This window comes from Melanostigma gelatinosum (assembly GCF_949748355.1).
Source record: "Melanostigma gelatinosum genome assembly, chromosome: 3".
Lineage (NCBI taxonomy): Eukaryota > Metazoa > Chordata > Actinopteri > Perciformes > Zoarcidae > Melanostigma > Melanostigma gelatinosum.
The window spans coordinates 3,158,246-3,179,212 of record NC_136636.1 but is presented as its reverse complement, the minus strand read 5'-3'; the positions used below and the strand labels follow the sequence as shown (position 1 = coordinate 3,179,212).

The 20,967-nt window shown below is 43.2% G+C and overlaps 2 protein-coding genes across 2 annotated transcripts; both read right to left on the bottom strand.

Annotated features, from left to right (window-relative positions):
• Positions 1-478: 478 nt before the first annotated feature.
• LOC306775549 (nuclear pore complex protein Nup107-like) lies at positions 479-9,034 on the bottom strand (the record flags this gene model as incomplete). The annotated part of the gene is made up of 10 exons (XM_079266001.1): positions 479-670; positions 748-915; positions 1,396-1,509; positions 1,593-1,718; positions 1,796-1,956; positions 3,019-3,121; positions 3,324-3,430; positions 3,508-3,706; positions 8,750-8,786; positions 8,973-9,034. 10 exons carry the CDS (start codon positions 9,032-9,034, stop codon positions 548-550), a joined length of 1,200 nt encoding a protein of 399 aa, XP_079122127.1. The 3' UTR covers positions 479-547.
• Positions 9,035-10,590: 1,556 nt separating this feature from the next.
• On the bottom strand, positions 10,591-14,237 carry LOC306775548 (nuclear pore complex protein Nup107-like; the record flags this gene model as incomplete). The annotated part of the gene is made up of 9 exons (XM_079266000.1): positions 10,591-10,782; positions 10,860-11,027; positions 11,508-11,621; positions 11,705-11,830; positions 11,908-12,068; positions 13,103-13,205; positions 13,408-13,514; positions 13,592-13,790; positions 14,211-14,237. 9 exons carry the CDS (start codon positions 14,235-14,237, stop codon positions 10,660-10,662), a joined length of 1,128 nt encoding a protein of 375 aa, XP_079122126.1. The 3' UTR covers positions 10,591-10,659.
• Positions 14,238-20,967: the final 6,730 nt, after the last annotated feature.

Sequence of the window (20,967 nt, the reverse complement as noted above, 5' to 3'; positions counted from 1 at the left end):
GTCATAGCAGAAGCCAGCATGTAACTCAGGTAATTTGAAAACAGGGATTTTAAAAGTGATCAATAATGCTTTTCCTGCTGTGAAAAGCCTAAATGTTAAGACTCAAAATATGTAATTTCTTCTCGATATATTGTGATGGTTTCCCCCCTAACAATTCTGACTTCATTCACAAAATTACTTTTTTTCCTTGACAAATATACTCTTAAAATCTAACTTCTTACTGTAATATTTATGACTTAACTCTCGTCATTTTTCAGTAGCCCGAATACCGTGGCATTACATTAAAGGCTCTCTGTGCTCTTATCATGAACCCATGTCCATTTATCATCCGTAAACAACTCTGTAGTCCTCACAATTTAATTAGATGGAAGCCACAAAACACCAACAACATTGAACTGTTTGCTCTGGCGTTTAGATCATTCACAGCTCTATAGCACCAGAATCATTAAGACCTTCAAATTCAATTTACACAAAACCATTGCAGGAAAACACAGGCTTTTATTGAGGGAAAAAGATCAACAAAAAACAACAGTGATTCAAACACTGCTCAGTGTGTGTGTGTACACGGCTGTAACTCGTAGCCCAGCGGGTCGAGTCCTCGGTCCAGAAGAGAGAGCGACGACTCCCTCAACTTCTGGAGAAACCTCCTCAGCTCCTCTTTGGAGAAAACCTGAATTTGTGGGCAGAAACATGAACTCACTGTTCCCATAACTCAACGTACAGGGCCGATCAAATCTCTCCAGCTACCTGGTAGAGGCGGTGCTGGTCCGATGAGATGATGTCAGCGAGGCGCAGCGCCTCCTGGTCTCTGGAGGAGTTCTGCAGAACGCTGAGCAGCAGGAAGTTGAGGCGAGGGAGACACAGAGAGCGCAGCGCCGCCATCTGGTGGCTGCGCTCGGAATCCGGCTCAGAGTCCTGAAAAACACAAAACAAACAATTTACGAACCAAACAAACGTGCAAACAATCGCAACTTATTGCTTCTATAAGTCAATTAGACAAAATAAATCCCATGATTTCAGATGTTATTAAGGCCTATTAAGAGGTGATTTTAACATTTCCTGCCCCGCTAATCGAGTTTAACCGCGTCTAGATTGCATATGTGCATCCTTTTGCGACTGCAGCTTTATATTGAATGCATAGATACAGAGAACTCTCCGCCATGAAGGGAACAAGCGATATTCCCAAAATGGCAAACTATTCCTTGAAATTTTAGACCCAGGAACTGTGGAACCACAGGCGCTAAACCAGGAACATAAAGGGCCTTTTTAAGCAGCTGTCGATATCGTACAGAAACTAAATTTAGTTTCTGGTTCCTTTGGTTGAAACACAGGTTTAGTTTCTGGTTCCCTGAGAGAGAACGTTTGGTTCTCACGCGTGGCGTCGTAAACACTTACCTGTCTGTTGTCGATCATCCAGCCTCCGTCTACGAACAGCAGCACGTTGTAGATTCTTTCTTTCACATCTTCAGTTAAAACGTCCAGACGGCACGACCAGGCAGACAGAGCGGCCTAACGCACACATAAGAAGTAGTTTTACAGTGTGTGTGAGCGTGTGTGTGCGTGTGTGTGTGTGTGTGCGTGCGTGCGTGTACCTGGTACTCCTTCTCTCTCATCTCATTGGCTACTCTCTCTGTGAATTTGGCCTCGGAGGCCGGCACTGGCTTCTGGGGGGCCGAGCTGCTGTGGCTGAACCAGTCAGTGAACGCCTCGTGGGCTTCCTGTAAAATAATTACAAAATAAAAATAAAGACACATCCAGATGAATAAACCTCATTGATGAGAAACAGGTGACAGACCAGGTAGGCTCTGATACACAGGTGTTCTCTGATGGCGTTCTCGTCCTCAGCAGGTAGAGCCGTGGTCTGACCGACCCCCGACCACTGGCAGTAAATCTCCCTCATAGAATCCTCCGGAACTTTAGAGAAGACCACCTTGGCTGCGTCATGTTTCTGCAGGGCTGAGAGAGAGACGGTCAGATAGAAGCGATGCACCGCGGTCCTCTGACACGAGGCCATGCACCGCGGTCCTCTGACACGAGGCCATGCACCGCGGTCCTCTGACACGAGGCCATGCACCGCGGTCCTCTGACACGAGGCCATGCACCGCGGTACTCTGACACGAGGCCATGCACCGCGGTCCTCTGACACGAGGCCATGCACCGCGGTCCTCTGACACGAGGCCATGCACCGCGGTCCTCTGACACGAGGCCATGCACCGCGGTCCTCTGACACGAGGCCATGCACCGCGGTCCTCTGAAGCCATGCACCGCGGTCCTCTGACACGAGGCCATGCACCGCGGTCCTCTGACACGAGGCCATGCACCGCGGTCCTCTGAAGCCATGCACCGCGGTCCTCTGACACGAGGCCATGCACCGCGGTCCTCTGAAGCCATGCACCGCGGTCCTCTGACACGAGGCCATGCACCGCGGTCCTCTGACACGAAGCCATGCACCGCGGTCCTCTGAAGCCATGCACCGCGGTACTCTGACACGAGGCCATGCACCGCGGTCCTCTGACACGAAGCCATGCACCGCGGTCCTCTGAAGCCATGCACCGCGGTCCTCTGACACGAGGCCATGCACCGCGGTCCTCTGAAGCCATGCACCGCGGTCCTCTGACACGAGGCCATGCACCGCGGTCCTCTGAAGCCATGCACCGCGGTCCTCTGACACGAGGCCATGCACCGCGGTCCTCTGACACGAAGCCATGCACCGCGGTCCTCTGAAGCCATGCACCGCGGTACTCTGACACGAGGCCATGCACCGCGGTCCTCTGACACGAAGCCATGCACCGCGGTCCTCTGAAGCCATGCACCGCGGTACTCTGACACGAGGCCATGCACCGCGGTCCTCTGACACGAAGCCATGCACCGCGGTCCTCTGAAGCCATGCACCGCGGTCCTCTGACACGAGGCCATGCACCGCGGTCCTCTGAAGCCATGCACCGCGGTCCTCTGAAGCCATGCACCGCGGTCCTCGGACACGGAGGCAGTCAAGATGAATAAATGAATAAGAATTACCCAGAAACTTCCTCATGATGGCATTGGACTGTTTCAGGGACTCGGCTCGATGGGCGGGGTCAAACAGCAGCCAATCGATGACATCGATCTTTCTTAGGTCCTCCTATCAGAGCACAGCATCACAGTAACTTCCACACTTCCACATTTGCAACAAACTGTACATTGAACAGTTTATCAGTTAAATCTTGTCTCAATCATGCATTTCAAGGCTGTTTTTCAAAATACTCGTCTGAAAATACTTTGCATACGTCTAGGGCTTTTATTGTGAAAAGTAGGAACACTATAGTTTGGTTATCAGTCTGTACCTTTGTGGTTCCCATCTCCAGCGTCTGGTTGTGGTGTGTAAACTCAGTTTCATTTGTCTCTCTCACAGTCTCCACTACCAGCTTGGTTATCGCAGCAACATCCAGACCTACACAGACAGCAGGTTTAGTATTCACTCATCAAACCGCCGTCAGTTGTGTTTTTGGGTTGTTTTCCGCGTCTCACCGGCGTCGCTGGCGAGCTGCAGGCAGCGGGGACGCATCTCCGGCTGGCTGACCGTCTCCAGGAAAGCGGCGTACTGGACGGTGGCGAGCTCGGCGGGCAGCTGGCTCACGTAGCTCGCCACCAGATCGGTCTGTCGATCCCAGATCAGGAGGGAGACGTACGCCTTCAGGACATCCACACACACCTCCTCCTTCAGAACCTTCAGAGTACAGAGAGAAGTGCAAGTGTAAAGTTTGGTGGATGTAAAAGTGGAGATTTCTGGATCAGAGTCTGAGAACAAACTGATTGAGAGGAACCGTCCTTTAAAGAGACCTTTAGTTCCAGACATGTAGAGACTCTACAGGTGAACAGGGTAAAAAGAAAAAGGAATAGATATCACCATGAAACTTACCGAGTTGATTATTTACATGAAGACAATATTTTTTTGTATTACACATTTACTGAAAATATTATGTTTAAATGTGCAAATCAGGCATTATGTGATGCTGACTTTTGGTGAAAAAAATCTTCAGACGCAAAAAGACAAAGTAGTAAAACAAACACGTAAATGTGTGTTTTGGATGTTTTCCCTGAGTGAATTGTCTTGCTCTCTGTTGTCTTAATGTCTCATCTCTCTTACTTCCACCCTCTCTTTCTGCTCCAGCATCCCTCCACTCGTCTCCCTCGTCCTGCTTCCTGATATTTTCCAACGCTGTCTCCTTGGCTGTGTTGGGAAACTGTGACTCCATTGATTTTCAGTCGATCTGTTTTTTCTGCTTGCAACCGGACAGCAGGACCTGAGTTATAGGACTTCATAGCATATTGATTAAAAGTCCTTCAGGTTGATTGGGGACTGCAGAGAATGGACTCGGCTACTTCACCTGGAGAGTCGACCAATCCAGAGGCAGCATGCAGCTGTGCAGCTGTGCAGCTGTAAACCTCTGGATGATCACGTGTGTTTGTGCGATCTGTGTAAACTCTTTAACACTGGAATATCCACGCGTGGTTGATTACATAGAGCCTCATTATAACATTAAATGAGTGCAAATATGTCAGGGCTGAATTACAGAAAGCATGTAAGTCTTGGCAATGTGGAGGAAAGTAATATCGACGTATATAGTGTATATAAAATATCTGCAAAACGATATATTTTATCTGATTTAAATTGACATTCAATGTAATTAACTGTCATCCGACATGTAAAACAAAAGAAATACAATAACACATTGTATCACACTTCCTGGATTAACATTAACTTCTGTCCGTAATATTAATTGAGACATTTTCACAGATAAAAGCAAGAAGGTGATTCGATAATCTCATTCATTTTAATGTTTGACTGAAAAGGGTTTGGGGGGGTTTAGAGGAGAAGATGATGATGTGTACATGTGTGCTTACATGGGTTAGTGTATATGTGGCGATAACATTGTCGGCCAGCTCCAGCCGGGGTCAGACAGATATCCGTCTCTGCTCCGACGCTCATCGCTGGTTCCAGATGTTCTTCATGCTCAGGCTGGTAACCTCTCTCGTTACCCGGACAGCTTGGAAGAAGATACAAGTTTCTAACACGTTACGTTTCTAGCTTAAGTACAGCTGCATTTAAGAAGAAGTGAGAGTCAAAAATGAATTGATTAATAAAATAAAATTAGGTAAATACTCCACATGACAGAAAGGTATTTAATTATTTCCTGTGCCAAGCTCCAGATGTGGCACAGAATTGTTGAAAGCATGATTCTGACATGAATATTATCTCAGTTTTATGAAGTTTCAGAACAAAACTCTCTTATAGACCGCTGGCTTGTCTCTCCTAAAGTTGAAATTAAAATGACGCACTTGGTACGGAGACAGGAAGTTCTTTCTAAAATAGACTATCGATTAAAACATTTCAGTCACACCATCCTTTCCAGAACGGATGTCGAACATTTTAAGATTAAACAGGTCCTGCCGTCATGACGGTCTAAATTTATTCCACTTGTAGGTCACAGCAGACTGGTGAGGCTGCCGGAGAAACACGTGCTCAGCGTCTGCAGGTTGTTTGATTAAAGGGTCAAACTCATCGAATGTGTTCTGGTTCGTCATGTTGTGAACAAACAGGAAGAGAGACGGATCTCTCGACATTCACAAACCCATAAAGTTAGAAGTTGACATGCTTTCACAGAGACATGGGGAGGAATCAATGCACAGCCGCTGCAGCAGATGTGAACTAATTTAGTAAAGAAAGAAATAATAACAATGATAATAATTCTCCTGTTAAAGGTCCTTTCTTTAAATTGAGAGTCTAGACGGGTTGCATCAATCAAAGTGGCCGGATTTAACTTCAGTTCTGTCAAGTTTTTCCTGCGACAGTTTTCCATTTCACTAGTATTTATGTACTGAGTTATGAATGTCTTCTTTGTTTTCTTTTTGTATCTTATTTTGATGAATTGTGCTTTTGTTTAACTGCCTGATTGGACTTGTCTAATTGACACATTTGTAGTGTTTAAATGTCTAAAGGTTGATGTACCGTGCAAAGACATGCAGTCCTTGAAAAGTTATTAAGGCGCTGCATGAATAAAGTAGTAGAAGAAGAAGAGTTTAAAAGCATTTTTTTCTTCAGATTGAATGTTTAACAACAAGCAAGCGGGAGCCATGAAAAAATAAAGAAACCACAGAAACAGGCCGCTCGAAGGACAGTTCCTGCCTCACTGGAGTTCCTGCTCATTTCCTGCATCCCTTAAATGTCTTACATCAGGACCAGGAGCACTCGGATAGAAATGTACTGTGGCGTGCAAACACCTGAACGGGGTTTCTGATCCCTGTGACACGTCCTCAACTGCAGCTCTGCAGTACGTCAGTCAAAACAACACACATGATGGAAAATGACATGCTGATGATCCGCACGCTTAAATGAAAGTGAAGCGAACAGCGCTGCTCTGACGGCACGTTTGGACAAACGAACGGGATGAGGAACTGAACCTACTCTCTCCTGGGATGCTGCCCACATGCATTCAATCTGCAGCACAGAGACGTGGGAACTATTCAGCAACGCGTTGACGCTCACACACCTGCCTACTGAAGCAAAACCGTAAGTATCTGGATACGCAGTGTCACGCTGGATCTCCTTTGTTTAAATTCTACACAAACATTCAGGTTCCAGAAGAAGATACATCTTGGAATCTTTTTTTTTTACCATTTTTGAATGTTTTGATGTTATATTTGTGCAACATTTGCATGTAATATTGTTTGCAACAGTGCATGTAGTGTATGTATGCATGTAGTCTAATTTGCATACAATTCTAAAAGAGATATTTGAACATTGCATAAAGCCAGATTCTAAATTCTTGTTTAATTTTGGTCAGATGGAAGACCGTAAAGGACTCGAGTGTTTTAGTCAAAGAACCCTTTATTGTGGCAGCGTTTACGTATTGAGCTTGAAGCAGAAGAAGTTCTTTGCTTGTAATGAAACGTAAGAAGTTCTGTTGATGTGAGACAAATGTTTCACCACTGAAACTGTACTTTTGTACGTTTCTAGCAGTCTCGTATGTGTTCGACCAGCTGGAAGACGTACTTTAGTAGAAGTAGTAGAGTAACTCTGTTACAAGTAAATTCTACTTCAGTGAAAAGTATCTAAGAATACCTATAGTCATTATGCAGAAAGGCTCATTTCTAAATCATAAACAATATCTTGATAGATTTTAAATATGAATGCAGTAATGTGTTCATCACTAACCGTGGAGCTACTTTTAAAGAATACTGCTGAGTATCTTAAACTATAATAATACATCATAATATATTTGTTAATTTGTATTTTTGAATGAATAATCTGTGTAACAAACTACGACATTTCCCTCTGAAGAGTAGTGGAGTAACGTTAGAAGTATACAGTAGCAGAAAATGGAAGTACAAGTACCTCAAATTGTATTGTACAATAGTAAATGCACTTAAGTACGAATACATAACGTAACTAACTAGTTAACTAACTATTCATTAACAGCTGAAAGCACTCCCTGATAGACAGTAATACCAACTGTACTAACGACAATAAACAGCTGTTTGTTGTTAGTTCATTCAGCGGTGATAATTTAAACTTTGTGTAATCAATAACAGATCATACATATATATTATCTCCAATAACTGACCGAGAACCACGTGTTTAGCGATGGTTAAAACATGTCAATAGTACACAAACCAGCATTTATCCTGATTAGCATCAGCATGGATTATGAACGGTTTAGTTAGCCACCAGCTAACACAGTAAAGTAGCCGCAATAGCAGGCTAAATAACAAGCTAACGGTTCGACGGGAATAATTAAAAATATAACAACATGTGTATAAGATGATTCATGTTCAAAACCCAGTGAAATGTAATTTACCAGTCCATGATAGTGGGCTACAAATTCCCGCTTCACGAGGATTGACAGGCTTCTTCTTCGTGATAATTGATTATTCTTCTTCTTCGTCTTCTTCTTCTTCTTCTTTCTCGGTAGATTGGATGCCGTGAGACACTATGCTGCCCCTATAGTTCAGTGCTTATATACTGCATTCCCACTGATGTAAACATGTAGAAATATTGTAAAAATTTAAAACAAAACTTCAGTAAAAGTATGTAAGCATAATCAGGAAAATTACACGTTTTATTTTAAACGTTTTGTACGCAAACAACGGACGTGCATCACGTGTCGTTCACGTGATGTCACAAAGGCTTGAAATAGAACGATGCGCTGCGTCCGTTGTTTGCGTTCTGTCTCGGGATTCTGTTATGTCACGTGATCGCCTTTGATGTCGCTGAGTCCGCTGTTTGCGTTCTAGAACCTCTGTGCGTCACCTCTGTGTTCTAGAACATCTGTGCGTCACCTCTGTGACGTCACGTGATCGCCGTTGATGTCTTTCACAGACACTTGTCATAGTACCCCAGTGCCTGAGTTTAGAGTGATAATCACAGACCTTTACCTGAGATCCTTACAGAGAGTTAGACTACAATGACATTAGCAATGGATAAACAGAAACCTCATCATTTGAATGATGAACTCAAAAAGCCCAACACAGGCTGCAAGTTCTCTTCTGTGGGCAAAGCCGTCTCCAACATCTTCATGTGTGGAAAGGAGGTTCGGGAAGCAATCTCCATGGATAGAGCAGACACATCACAGACAGAGGGGGTGTGTTCAGCTGATGAACTTTCTGAACCTTGGCCAGGTGCAACAGCACAGGAAGAACTAAAGAAAAGGTCAGTTCAGGTATTCGTGGAGGCGCTGGTTTCGCGGATATTCAGGAAAACAAAACTGACCTGGAACACTGAAGACCACGAGGCCATCACTATGCGTCTGTTTGACAGAACGTGGATCACAGTCCATAATATCGATTTTGATCCAACAACATTAAAAAATCTTGACAAGGCCATTTACAAGAAACTTTCTAAGTATTGGGGCGATTCAAGAGATGTGCTGTTGGCCATGAAATTAGAGGAACAAAAACTTGGGACCTGCGTTGCCTTCTATGTCGAATATTACCTGAGACGACCCAAAAAGCCCAACACCGTCTGCAAGTTCTTCTCGTCTGTGGGCAAAGCCATCTCCAACAGCTTCATATGTGGAAAGGAGGTTCGGGAAACAATCTCCATGGATAGATCAGAAACATCACAGACAGACGGGGTGTGCTCAGCTGATGAACTTTCTGAACCTGGGCCAGATGCAACGGCACAGGAAGAACTAAAGAATGCAGATTCTGATTCAACAAATGAATCAGCATATGAGGACGAACTTTCTGAACCTGGGCCAGGTGCAACGGCACAGGAAGAACTGAAGAACGCAGATTCTCATTCAATATCTGACTCAGTATATTGGGCCGCATATACTCCACCTTGGCCAGGTGCAACGCCACTGGAAGAACTAAAGAACGCAGATTAGTTCAGGTATTCGTGGAGGAGCTGGTTTCGCGGATATCAAAAAAAACAAATCTGAACTGGACCAAGTGAAGAGCCTGTAATTAATCTGGGCATCACTCCCCTTCACAGAGGTCCAACTTCCTTATTAGGACATCTGATAACTTCTACTGTGATAGTAGAAGTTTTATTATTATTAGGACATGTGAACTTCTACTGTGATAGTAGAAGTTTTATTATTATTAGGACATGTGAACTTCTACTGTGATAGAAGTTTTATTATTATTAGGACATGTGAACTTCTACTGTGATAGTAGAAGTTTTATTATTATTAGGACATGTGAACTTCTACTGTGATAGAAGTTTTATTATTATTAGGACATGTGAACTTCTACTGTGATAGTAGACGTTTTATTATTATTAGGACATGTGAACTTCTACTGTGATAGAAGTTTTATTATTATTAGGACATGTGAACTTCTACTGTGATAGTAGAAGTTTTATTATTATTAGGACATCTGATCACTTCTACTGTGATAGAAGTTGACAGATGTCCTCATAATAATACCTTAATATGAATAAATTTGCAGTAATAGTAATATTTCCATTGTTTTTATTTATTACACGCCATATCATAAGATACATCCATGTTTAATATGTATACACTTCATGTAGTGTGTGCCTATTACAATTACATGATATACATTACCTTATTATATCGTGTATATTGTATTCATTCGAGGTACTGTAATTGCTCTTTTAATGTATTGTCATAGCAGAAGCCAGCATGTAACTCAGGTAATTTGAAAACAGGGATTTTAAAAGTGATCAATAATGCTTTTCCTGCTGTGAAAAGCCTAAATGTTAAGACTCAAAATATGTAATTTCTTCTCGATATATTGTGATGGTTTCCCCCCTAACAATTCTGACTTCATTCACAAAATTACTTTTTTTCCTTGACAAATATACTCTTAAAATCTAACTTCTTACTGTAATATTTATGACTTAACTCTCGTCATTTTTCAGTAGCCCGAATACCGTGGCATTACATTAAAGGCTCTCTGTGCTCTTATCATGAACCCATGTCCATTTATCATCCGTAAACAACTCTGTAGTCCTCACAATTTAATTAGATGGAAGCCACAAAACACCAACAACATTGAACTGTTTGCTCTGGCGTTTAGATCATTCACAGCTCTATAGCACCAGAATCATTAAGACCTTCAAATTCAATTTACACAAAACCATTGCAGGAAAACACAGGCTTTTATTGAGGGAAAAAGATCAACAAAAAACAACAGTGATTCAAACACTGCTCAGTGTGTGTGTGTACACGGCTGTAACTCGTAGCCCAGCGGGTCGAGTCCTCGGTCCAGAAGAGAGAGCGACGACTCCCTCAACTTCTGGAGAAACCTCCTCAGCTCCTCTTTGGAGAAAACCTGAATTTGTGGGCAGAAACATGAACTCACTGTTCCCATAACTCAACGTACAGGGCCGATCAAATCTCTCCAGCTACCTGGTAGAGGCGGTGCTGGTCCGATGAGATGATGTCAGCGAGGCGCAGCGCCTCCTGGTCTCTGGAGGAGTTCTGCAGAACGCTGAGCAGCAGGAAGTTGAGGCGAGGGAGACACAGAGAGCGCAGCGCCGCCATCTGGTGGCTGCGCTCGGAATCCGGCTCAGAGTCCTGAAAAACACAAAACAAACAATTTACGAACCAAACAAACGTGCAAACAATCGCAACTTATTGCTTCTATAAGTCAATTAGACAAAATAAATCCCATGATTTCAGATGTTATTAAGGCCTATTAAGAGGTGATTTTAACATTTCCTGCCCCGCTAATCGAGTTTAACCGCGTCTAGATTGCATATGTGCATCCTTTTGCGACTGCAGCTTTATATTGAATGCATAGATACAGAGAACTCTCCGCCATGAAGGGAACAAGCGATATTCCCAAAATGGCAAACTATTCCTTGAAATTTTAGACCCAGGAACTGTGGAACCACAGGCGCTAAACCAGGAACATAAAGGGCCTTTTTAAGCAGCTGTCGATATCGTACAGAAACTAAATTTAGTTTCTGGTTCCTTTGGTTGAAACACAGGTTTAGTTTCTGGTTCCCTGAGAGAGAACGTTTGGTTCTCACGCGTGGCGTCGTAAACACTTACCTGTCTGTTGTCGATCATCCAGCCTCCGTCTACGAACAGCAGCACGTTGTAGATTCTTTCTTTCACATCTTCAGTTAAAACGTCCAGACGGCACGACCAGGCAGACAGAGCGGCCTAACGCACACATAAGAAGTAGTTTTACAGTGTGTGTGAGCGTGTGTGTGCGTGTGTGTGTGTGTGTGCGTGCGTGCGTGTACCTGGTACTCCTTCTCTCTCATCTCATTGGCTACTCTCTCTGTGAATTTGGCCTCGGAGGCCGGCACTGGCTTCTGGGGGGCCGAGCTGCTGTGGCTGAACCAGTCAGTGAACGCCTCGTGGGCTTCCTGTAAAATAATTACAAAATAAAAATAAAGACACATCCAGATGAATAAACCTCATTGATGAGAAACAGGTGACAGACCAGGTAGGCTCTGATACACAGGTGTTCTCTGATGGCGTTCTCGTCCTCAGCAGGTAGAGCCGTGGTCTGACCGACCCCCGACCACTGGCAGTAAATCTCCCTCATAGAATCCTCCGGAACTTTAGAGAAGACCACCTTGGCTGCGTCATGTTTCTGCAGGGCTGAGAGAGAGACGGTCAGATAGAAGCGATGCACCGCGGTCCTCTGACACGAGGCCATGCACCGCGGTCCTCTGACACGAGGCCATGCACCGCGGTCCTCTGACACGAGGCCATGCACCGCGGTCCTCTGACACGAGGCCATGCACCGCGGTACTCTGACACGAGGCCATGCACCGCGGTCCTCTGACACGAGGCCATGCACCGCGGTCCTCTGACACGAGGCCATGCACCGCGGTCCTCTGACACGAGGCCATGCACCGCGGTCCTCTGAAGCCATGCACCGCGGTCCTCTGACACGAGGCCATGCACCGCGGTCCTCTGACACGAGGCCATGCACCGCGGTCCTCTGAAGCCATGCACCGCGGTCCTCTGACACGAGGCCATGCACCGCGGTCCTCTGAAGCCATGCACCGCGGTCCTCTGACACGAGGCCATGCACCGCGGTCCTCTGACACGAAGCCATGCACCGCGGTCCTCTGAAGCCATGCACCGCGGTACTCTGACACGAGGCCATGCACCGCGGTCCTCTGACACGAAGCCATGCACCGCGGTCCTCTGAAGCCATGCACCGCGGTCCTCTGACACGAGGCCATGCACCGCGGTCCTCTGAAGCCATGCACCGCGGTCCTCTGACACGAGGCCATGCACCGCGGTCCTCTGAAGCCATGCACCGCGGTCCTCTGACACGAGGCCATGCACCGCGGTCCTCTGACACGAAGCCATGCACCGCGGTCCTCTGAAGCCATGCACCGCGGTACTCTGACACGAGGCCATGCACCGCGGTCCTCTGACACGAAGCCATGCACCGCGGTCCTCTGAAGCCATGCACCGCGGTACTCTGACACGAGGCCATGCACCGCGGTCCTCTGACACGAAGCCATGCACCGCGGTCCTCTGAAGCCATGCACCGCGGTCCTCTGACACGAGGCCATGCACCGCGGTCCTCTGAAGCCATGCACCGCGGTCCTCTGAAGCCATGCACCGCGGTCCTCGGACACGGAGGCAGTCGAGATGAATAAATGAATAAGAATTACCCAGAAACTTCCTCATGATGGCATTGGACTGTTTCAGGGACTCGGCTCGATGGGCGGGGTCAAACAGCAGCCAATCGATGACATCGATCTTTCTTAGGTCCTCCTATCAGAGCACAGCATCACAGTAACTTCCACACTTCCACATTTGCAACAAACTGTACATTGAACAGTTTATCAGTTAAATCTTGTCTCAATCATGCATTTCAAGGCTGTTTTTCAAAATACTCGTCTGAAAATACTTTGCATACGTCTAGGGCTTTTATTGTGAAAAGTAGGAACACTATAGTTTGGTTATCAGTCTGTACCTTTGTGGTTCCCATCTCCAGCGTCTGGTTGTGGTGTGTAAACTCAGTTTCATTTGTCTCTCTCACAGTCTCCACTACCAGCTTGGTTATCGCAGCAACATCCAGACCTACACAGACAGCAGGTTTAGTATTCACTCATCAAACCGCCGTCAGTTGTGTTTTTGGGTTGTTTTCCGCGTCTCACCGGCGTCGCTGGCGAGCTGCAGGCAGCGGGGACGCATCTCCGGCTGGCTGACCGTCTCCAGGAAAGCGGCGTACTGGACGGTGGCGAGCTCGGCGGGCAGCTGGCTCACGTAGCTCGCCACCAGATCGGTCTGTCGATCCCAGATCAGGAGGGAGACGTACGCCTTCAGGACATCCACACACACCTCCTCCTTCAGAACCTTCAGAGTACAGAGAGAAGTGCAAGTGTAAAGTTTGGTGGATGTAAAAGTGGAGATTTCTGGATCAGAGTCTGAGAACAAACTGATTGAGAGGAACCGTCCTTTAAAGAGACCTTTAGTTCCAGACATGTAGAGACTCTACAGGTGAACAGGGTAAAAAGAAAAAGGAATAGATATCACCATGAAACTTACCGAGTTGATTATTTACATGAAGACAATATTTTTTTGTATTACACATTTACTGAAAATATTATGTTTAAATGTGCAAATCAGGCATTATGTGATGCTGACTTTTGGTGAAAAAAATCTTCAGACGCAAAAAGACAAAGTAGTAAAACAAACACGTAAATGTGTGTTTTGGATGTTTTCCCTGAGTGAATTGTCTTGCTCTCTGTTGTCTTAATGTCTCATCTCTCTTACTTCCACCCTCTCTTTCTGCTCCAGCATCCCTCCACTCGTCTCCCTCGTCCTGCTTCCTGATATTTTCCAACGCTGTCTCCTTGGCTGTGTTGGGAAACTGTGACTCCATTGATTTTCAGTCGATCTGTTTTTTCTGCTTGCAACCGGACAGCAGGACCTGAGTTATAGGACTTCATAGCATATTGATTAAAAGTCCTTCAGGTTGATTGGGGACTGCAGAGAATGGACTCGGCTACTTCACCTGGAGAGTCGACCAATCCAGAGGCAGCATGCAGCTGTGCAGCTGTGCAGCTGTAAACCTCTGGATGATCACGTGTGTTTGTGCGATCTGTGTAAACTCTTTAACACTGGAATATCCACGCGTGGTTGATTACATAGAGCCTCATTATAACATTAAATGAGTGCAAATATGTCAGGGCTGAATTACAGAAAGCATGTAAGTCTTGGCAATGTGGAGGAAAGTAATATCGACGTATATAGTGTATATAAAATATCTGCAAAACGATATATTTTATCTGATTTAAATTGACATTCAATGTAATTAACTGTCATCCGACATGTAAAACAAAAGAAATACAATAACACATTGTATCACACTTCCTGGATTAACATTAACTTCTGTCCGTAATATTAATTGAGACATTTTCACAGATAAAAGCAAGAAGGTGATTCGATAATCTCATTCATTTTAATGTTTGACTGAAAAGGGTTTGGGGGGGTTTAGAGGAGAAGATGATGATGTGTTGTAAACACAAATGTGTACATGTGTGCTTACATGGGTTAGTGTATATGTGGCGATAACATTGTCGGCCAGCTCCAGCCGGGGTCAGACAGATATCCGTCTCTGCTCCGTAGACGCTCATCGCTGGTTCCAGATGTTCTTCATGCTCAGGCTGGTAACCTCTCTCGTTACCCGGACAGCTTGGAAGAAGATACAAGTTTCTAACACGTTACGTTTCTAGCTTAAGTACAGCTGCATTTAAGAAGAAGTGAGAGTCAAAAATGAATTGATTAATAAAATAAAATTAGGTAAATACTCCACATGACAGAAAGGTATTTAATTATTTCCTGTGCCAAGCTCCAGATGTGGCACAGAATTGTTGAAAGCATGATTCTGACATGAATATTATCTCAGTTTTATGAAGTTTCAGAACAAAACTCTCTTATAGACCGCTGGCTTGTCTCTCCTAAAGTTGAAATTAAAATGACGCACTTGGTACGGAGACAGGAAGTTCTTTCTAAAATAGACTATCGATTAAAACATTTCAGTCACACCATCCTTTCCAGAACGGATGTCGAACATTTTAAGATTAAACAGGTCCTGCCGTCATGACGGTCTAAATTTATTCCACTTGTAGGTCACAGCAGACTGGTGAGGCTGCCGGAGAAACACGTGCTCAGCGTCTGCAGGTTGTTTGATTAAAGGGTCAAACTCATCGAATGTGTTCTGGTTCGTCATGTTGTGAACAAACAGGAAGAGAGACGGATCTCTCGACATTCACAAACCCATAAAGTTAGAAGTTGACATGCTTTCACAGAGACATGGGGAGGAATCAATGCACAGCCGCTGCAGCAGATGTGAACTAATTTAGTAAAGAAAGAAATAATAACAATGATAATAATTCTCCTGTTAAAGGTCCTTTCTTTAAATTGAGAGTCTAGACGGGTTGCATCAATCAAAGTGGCCGGATTTAACTTCAGTTCTGTCAAGTTTTTCCTGCGACAGTTTTCCATTTCACTAGTATTTATGTACTGAGTTATGAATGTCTTCTTTGTTTTCTTTTTGTATCTTATTTTGATGAATTGTGCTTTTGTTTAACTGCCTGATTGGACTTGTCTCATTGACACATTTGTAGTGTTTAAATGTCTAAAGGTTGATGTACCGTGCAAAGACATGCAGTCCTTGAAAAGTTATTAAGGCGCTGCATGAATAAAGTAGTAGAAGAAGAAGAGTTTAAAAGCATTTTTTTCTTCAGATTGAATGTTTAACAACAAGCAAGCGGGAGCCATGAAAAAATAAAGAAACCACAGAAACAGGCCGCTCGAAGGACAGTTCCTGCCTCACTGGAGTTCCTGCTCATTTCCTGCATCCCTTAAATGTCTTACATCAGGACCAGGAGCACTCGGATAGAAATGTACTGTGGCGTGCAAACACCTGAACGGGGTTTCTGATCCCTGTGACACGTCCTCAACTGCAGCTCTGCAGTACGTCAGTCAAAACAACACACATGATGGAAAATGACATGCTGATGATCCGCACGCTTAAATGAAAGTGAAGCGAACAGCGCTGCTCTGACGGCACGTTTGGACAAACGAACGGGATGAGGAACTGAACCTACTCTCTCCTGGGATGCTGCCCACATGCATTCAATCTGCAGCACAGAGACGTGGGAACTATTCAGCAACGCGTTGACGCTCACATACCTGCCTACTGAAGCAAAACCGTAAGTATCTGGATACGCAGTGTCACGCTGGATCTCCTTTGTTTAAATTCTACACAAACATTCAGGTTCCAGAAGAAGATACATCTTGGAATCTTTTTTTTTTACCATTTTTGAATGTTTTGATGTTATATTTGTGCAACATTTGCATGTAATATTGTTTGCAACAGTGCATGTAGTGTATGTATGCATGTAGTCTAATTTGCATACAATTCTAAAAGAGATATTTGAACATTGCATAAAGCCAGATTCTAAATTCTTGTTTAATTTTGGTCAGATGGAAGACCGTAAAGGACTCGAGTGTTTTAGTCAAAGAACCCTTTATTGTGGCAGCGTTTACGTATTGAGCTTGAAGCAGAAGAAGTTCTTTGCTTGTAATGAAACGTAAGAAGTTCTGTTGATGTGAGACAAATGTTTCACCACTGAAACTGTACTTTTGTACGTTTCTAGCAGTCTCGTATGTGTTCGACCAGCTGGAAGACGTACTTTAGTAGAAGTAGTAGAGTAACTCTGTTACAAGTAAATTCTACTTCAGTGAAAAGTATCTAAGAATACCTATAGTCATTATGCAGAAAGGCTCATTTCTAAATCATAAACAATATCTTGATAGATTTTAAATATGAATGCAGTAATGTGTTCATCACTAACCGTGGAGCTACTTTTAAAGAATACTGCTGAGTATCTTAAACTATAATAATACATCATAATATATTTGTTAATTTGTATTTTTGAATGAATAATCTGTGTAACAAACTACGACATTTCCCTCTGAAGAGTAGTGGAGTAACGTTAGAAGTATACAGTAGCAGAAAATGGAAGTACAAGTACCTCAAATTGTATTGTACAATAGTAAATGCACTTAAGTACGAATACATAACGTAACTAACTAGTTAACTAACTATTCATTAACAGCTGAAAGCACTCCCTGATAGACAGTAATACCAACTGTACTAACGACAATAAACAGCTGTTTGTTGTTAGTTCATTCAGCGGTGATAATTTAAACTTTGTGTAATCAATAACAGATCATACATATATATTATCTCCAATAACTGACCGAGAACCACGTGTTTAGCGATGGTTAAAACATGTCAATAGTACACAAACCAGCATTTATCCTGATTAGCATCAGCATGGATTATGAACGGTTTAGTTAGCCACCAGCTAACACAGTAAAGTAGCCGCAATAGCAGGCTAAATAACAAGCTAACGGTTCGACGGGAATAATTAAAAATATAACAACATGTGTATAAGATGATTCATGTTCAAAACCCAGTGAAATGTAATTTACCAGTCCATGATAGTGGGCTACAAATTCCCGCTTCACGAGGATTGACAGGCTTCTTCTTCGTGATAATTGATTATTCTTCTTCTTCGTCTTCTTCTTCTTCTTCTTTCTCGGTAGATTGGATGCCGTGAGACACTATGCTGCCCCTATAGTTCAGTGCTTATATACTGCATTCCCACTGATGTAAACATGTAGAAATATTGTAAAAATTTAAAACAAAACTTCAGTAAAAGTATGTAAGCATAATCAGGAAAATTACACGTTTTATTTTAAACGTTTTGTACGCAAACAACGGACGTGCATCACGTGTCGTTCACGTGATGTCACAAAGGCTTGAAATAGAACGATGCGCTGCGTCCGTTGTTTGCGTTCTGTCTCGGGATTCTGTTATGTCACGTGATCGCCTTTGATGTCGCTGAGTCCGCTGTTTGCGTTCTAGAACCTCTGTGCGTCACCTCTGTGTTCTAGAACATCTGTGCGTCACCTCTGTGACGTCACGTGATCGCCGTTGATGTCTTTCACAGACACTTGTCATAGTACCCCAGTGCCTGAGTTTAGAGTGATAATCACAGACCTTTACCTGAGATCCTTACAGAGAGTTAGACTACAATGACATTAGCAATGGATAAACAGAAACCTCATCATTTGAATGATGAACTCAAAAAGCCCAACACAGGCTGCAAGTTCTCTTCTGTGGGCAAAGCCGTCTCCAACATCTTCATGTGTGGAAAGGAGGTTCGGGAAGCAATCTCCATGGATAGAGCAGAACCATCACAGACAGAGGGGGTGTGTTCAGCTGATGAACTTTCTGAACCTTGGCCAGGTGCAACAGCACAGGAAGAACTAAAGAAAAGGTCAGTTCAGGTATTCGTGGAGGCGCTGGTTTCGCGGATATTCAGGAAAACAAAACTGACCTGTAACACTGAAGACCACGAGGCCATCACTATGCGTCTGTTTGACAGAACGTGGATCACAGTCCATAATATCGATTTTGATCCAACAACATTAAAAAATCTTGACAAGGCCATTTACAAGAAACTTTCTAAGTATTGGGGCGATTCAAGAGATGTGCTGTTGGCCATGAAATTAGAGGAACAAAAACTTGGGACCTGCGTTGCCTTCTATGTCGAATATTACCTGAGACGACCCAAAAAGCCCAACACCGTCTGCAAGTTCTTCTCGTCTGTGGGCAAAGCCATCTCCAACAGCTTCATATGTGGAAAGGAGGTTCGGGAAACAATCTCCATGGATAGATCAGAAACATCACAGACAGACGGGGTGTGCTCAGCTGATGAACTTTCTGAACATGGGCCAGATGCAACGGCACAGGAAGAACTAAAGAATGCAGATTCTGATTCAACAAATGAATCAGCATATGAGGACGAACTTTCTGAACCTGGGCCAGGTGCAACGGCACAGGAAGAACTGAAGAACGCAGATTCTCATTCAATATCTGACTCAGTATATTGGGCCGCATATACTCCACCTTGGCCAGGTGCAACGCCACTGGAAGAACTAAAGAACGCAGATTAGTTCAGGTATTCGTGGAGGAGCTGGTTTCGCGGATATCAAAAAAAACAAATCTGAACTGGACCAAGTGAAGAGCCTGTAATTAATCTGGGCATCACTCCCCTTCACAGAGGTCCAACTTCCTTATTAGGACATCTGATAACTTCTACTGTGATAGTAGAAGTTTTATTATTATTAGGACATGTGAACTTCTACTGTGATAGTAGAAGTTTTATTATTATTAGGACATGTGAACTTCTACTGTGATAGAAGTTTTATTATTATTAGGACATGTGAACTTCTACTGTGATAGTAGAAGTTTTATTATTATTAGGACATGTGAACTTCTACTGTGATAGAAGTTTTATTATTATTAGGACATGTGAACTTCTACTGTGATAGTAGACGTTTTATTATTATTAGGACATGTGAACTTCTACTGTGATAGTAGAAGTTTTATTATTATTAGGACATGTGAACTTCTACTGTGATAGAAGAAGTTTTATTATTATTAGGACATGTGAACTTCTACTGTGATAGTAGACGTTTTATTATTATTAGGACATGTGAACTTCTACTGTGATAGAAGTTTTATTATTATTAGGACATGTGAACTTCTACTGTGATAGTAGAAGTTTTATTATTATTAGGACATGTGAACTTCTACTGTGATAGAAGTTTTATTATTATTAGGACATGTGAACTTCTACTGTGATAGTAGAAGTTTTATTATTATTAGGACATGTGAACTTCTACTGTGATAGTAGAAGTTTTATTATTATTAGGACATCTGATCACTTCTACTGTGATAGAAGTTGACAGATGTCCTCATAATAATACCTTAATATGAATAAATTTGCAGTAATAGTAATATTTCCATTGTTTTTATTTATTACACGCCATATCATAAGATACATCCATGTTTAATATGTATACACTTCATGTAGTGTGTGCCTATTACAATTACATGATATACATTACCTTATTATATCGTGTATATTGTATTCATTCGAGGTACTGTAATTGCTCTTTTAATGTATTGTCATAGCAGAAGCCAGCATGTAACTCAGGTAATTTGAAAACAGGGATTTTAAAAGTGATCAATAATGCTTTTCCTGCTGTGAAAAGCCTAAATGTTAAGACTCAAAATATGTAATTTCTTCTCGATATATTGTGATGGTTTCCCCCCTAACAATTCTGACTTCATTCACAAAATTACTTTTTTTCCTTGACAAATATACTCTTAAAATCTAACTTCTTACTGTAATATTTATGACTTAACTCTCGTCATTTTTCAGTAGCCCGAATACCGTGGCATTACATTAAAGGCTCTCTGTGCTCTTATCATGAACCCATGTCCATTTATCATCCGTAAACAACTCTGTAGTCCTCACAATTTAATTAGATGGAAGCCACAAAACACCAACAACATTGAACTGTTTGCTCTGGCGTTTAGATCATTCACAGCTCTATAGCACCAGAATCATTAAGACCTTCAAATTCAATTTACACAAAACCA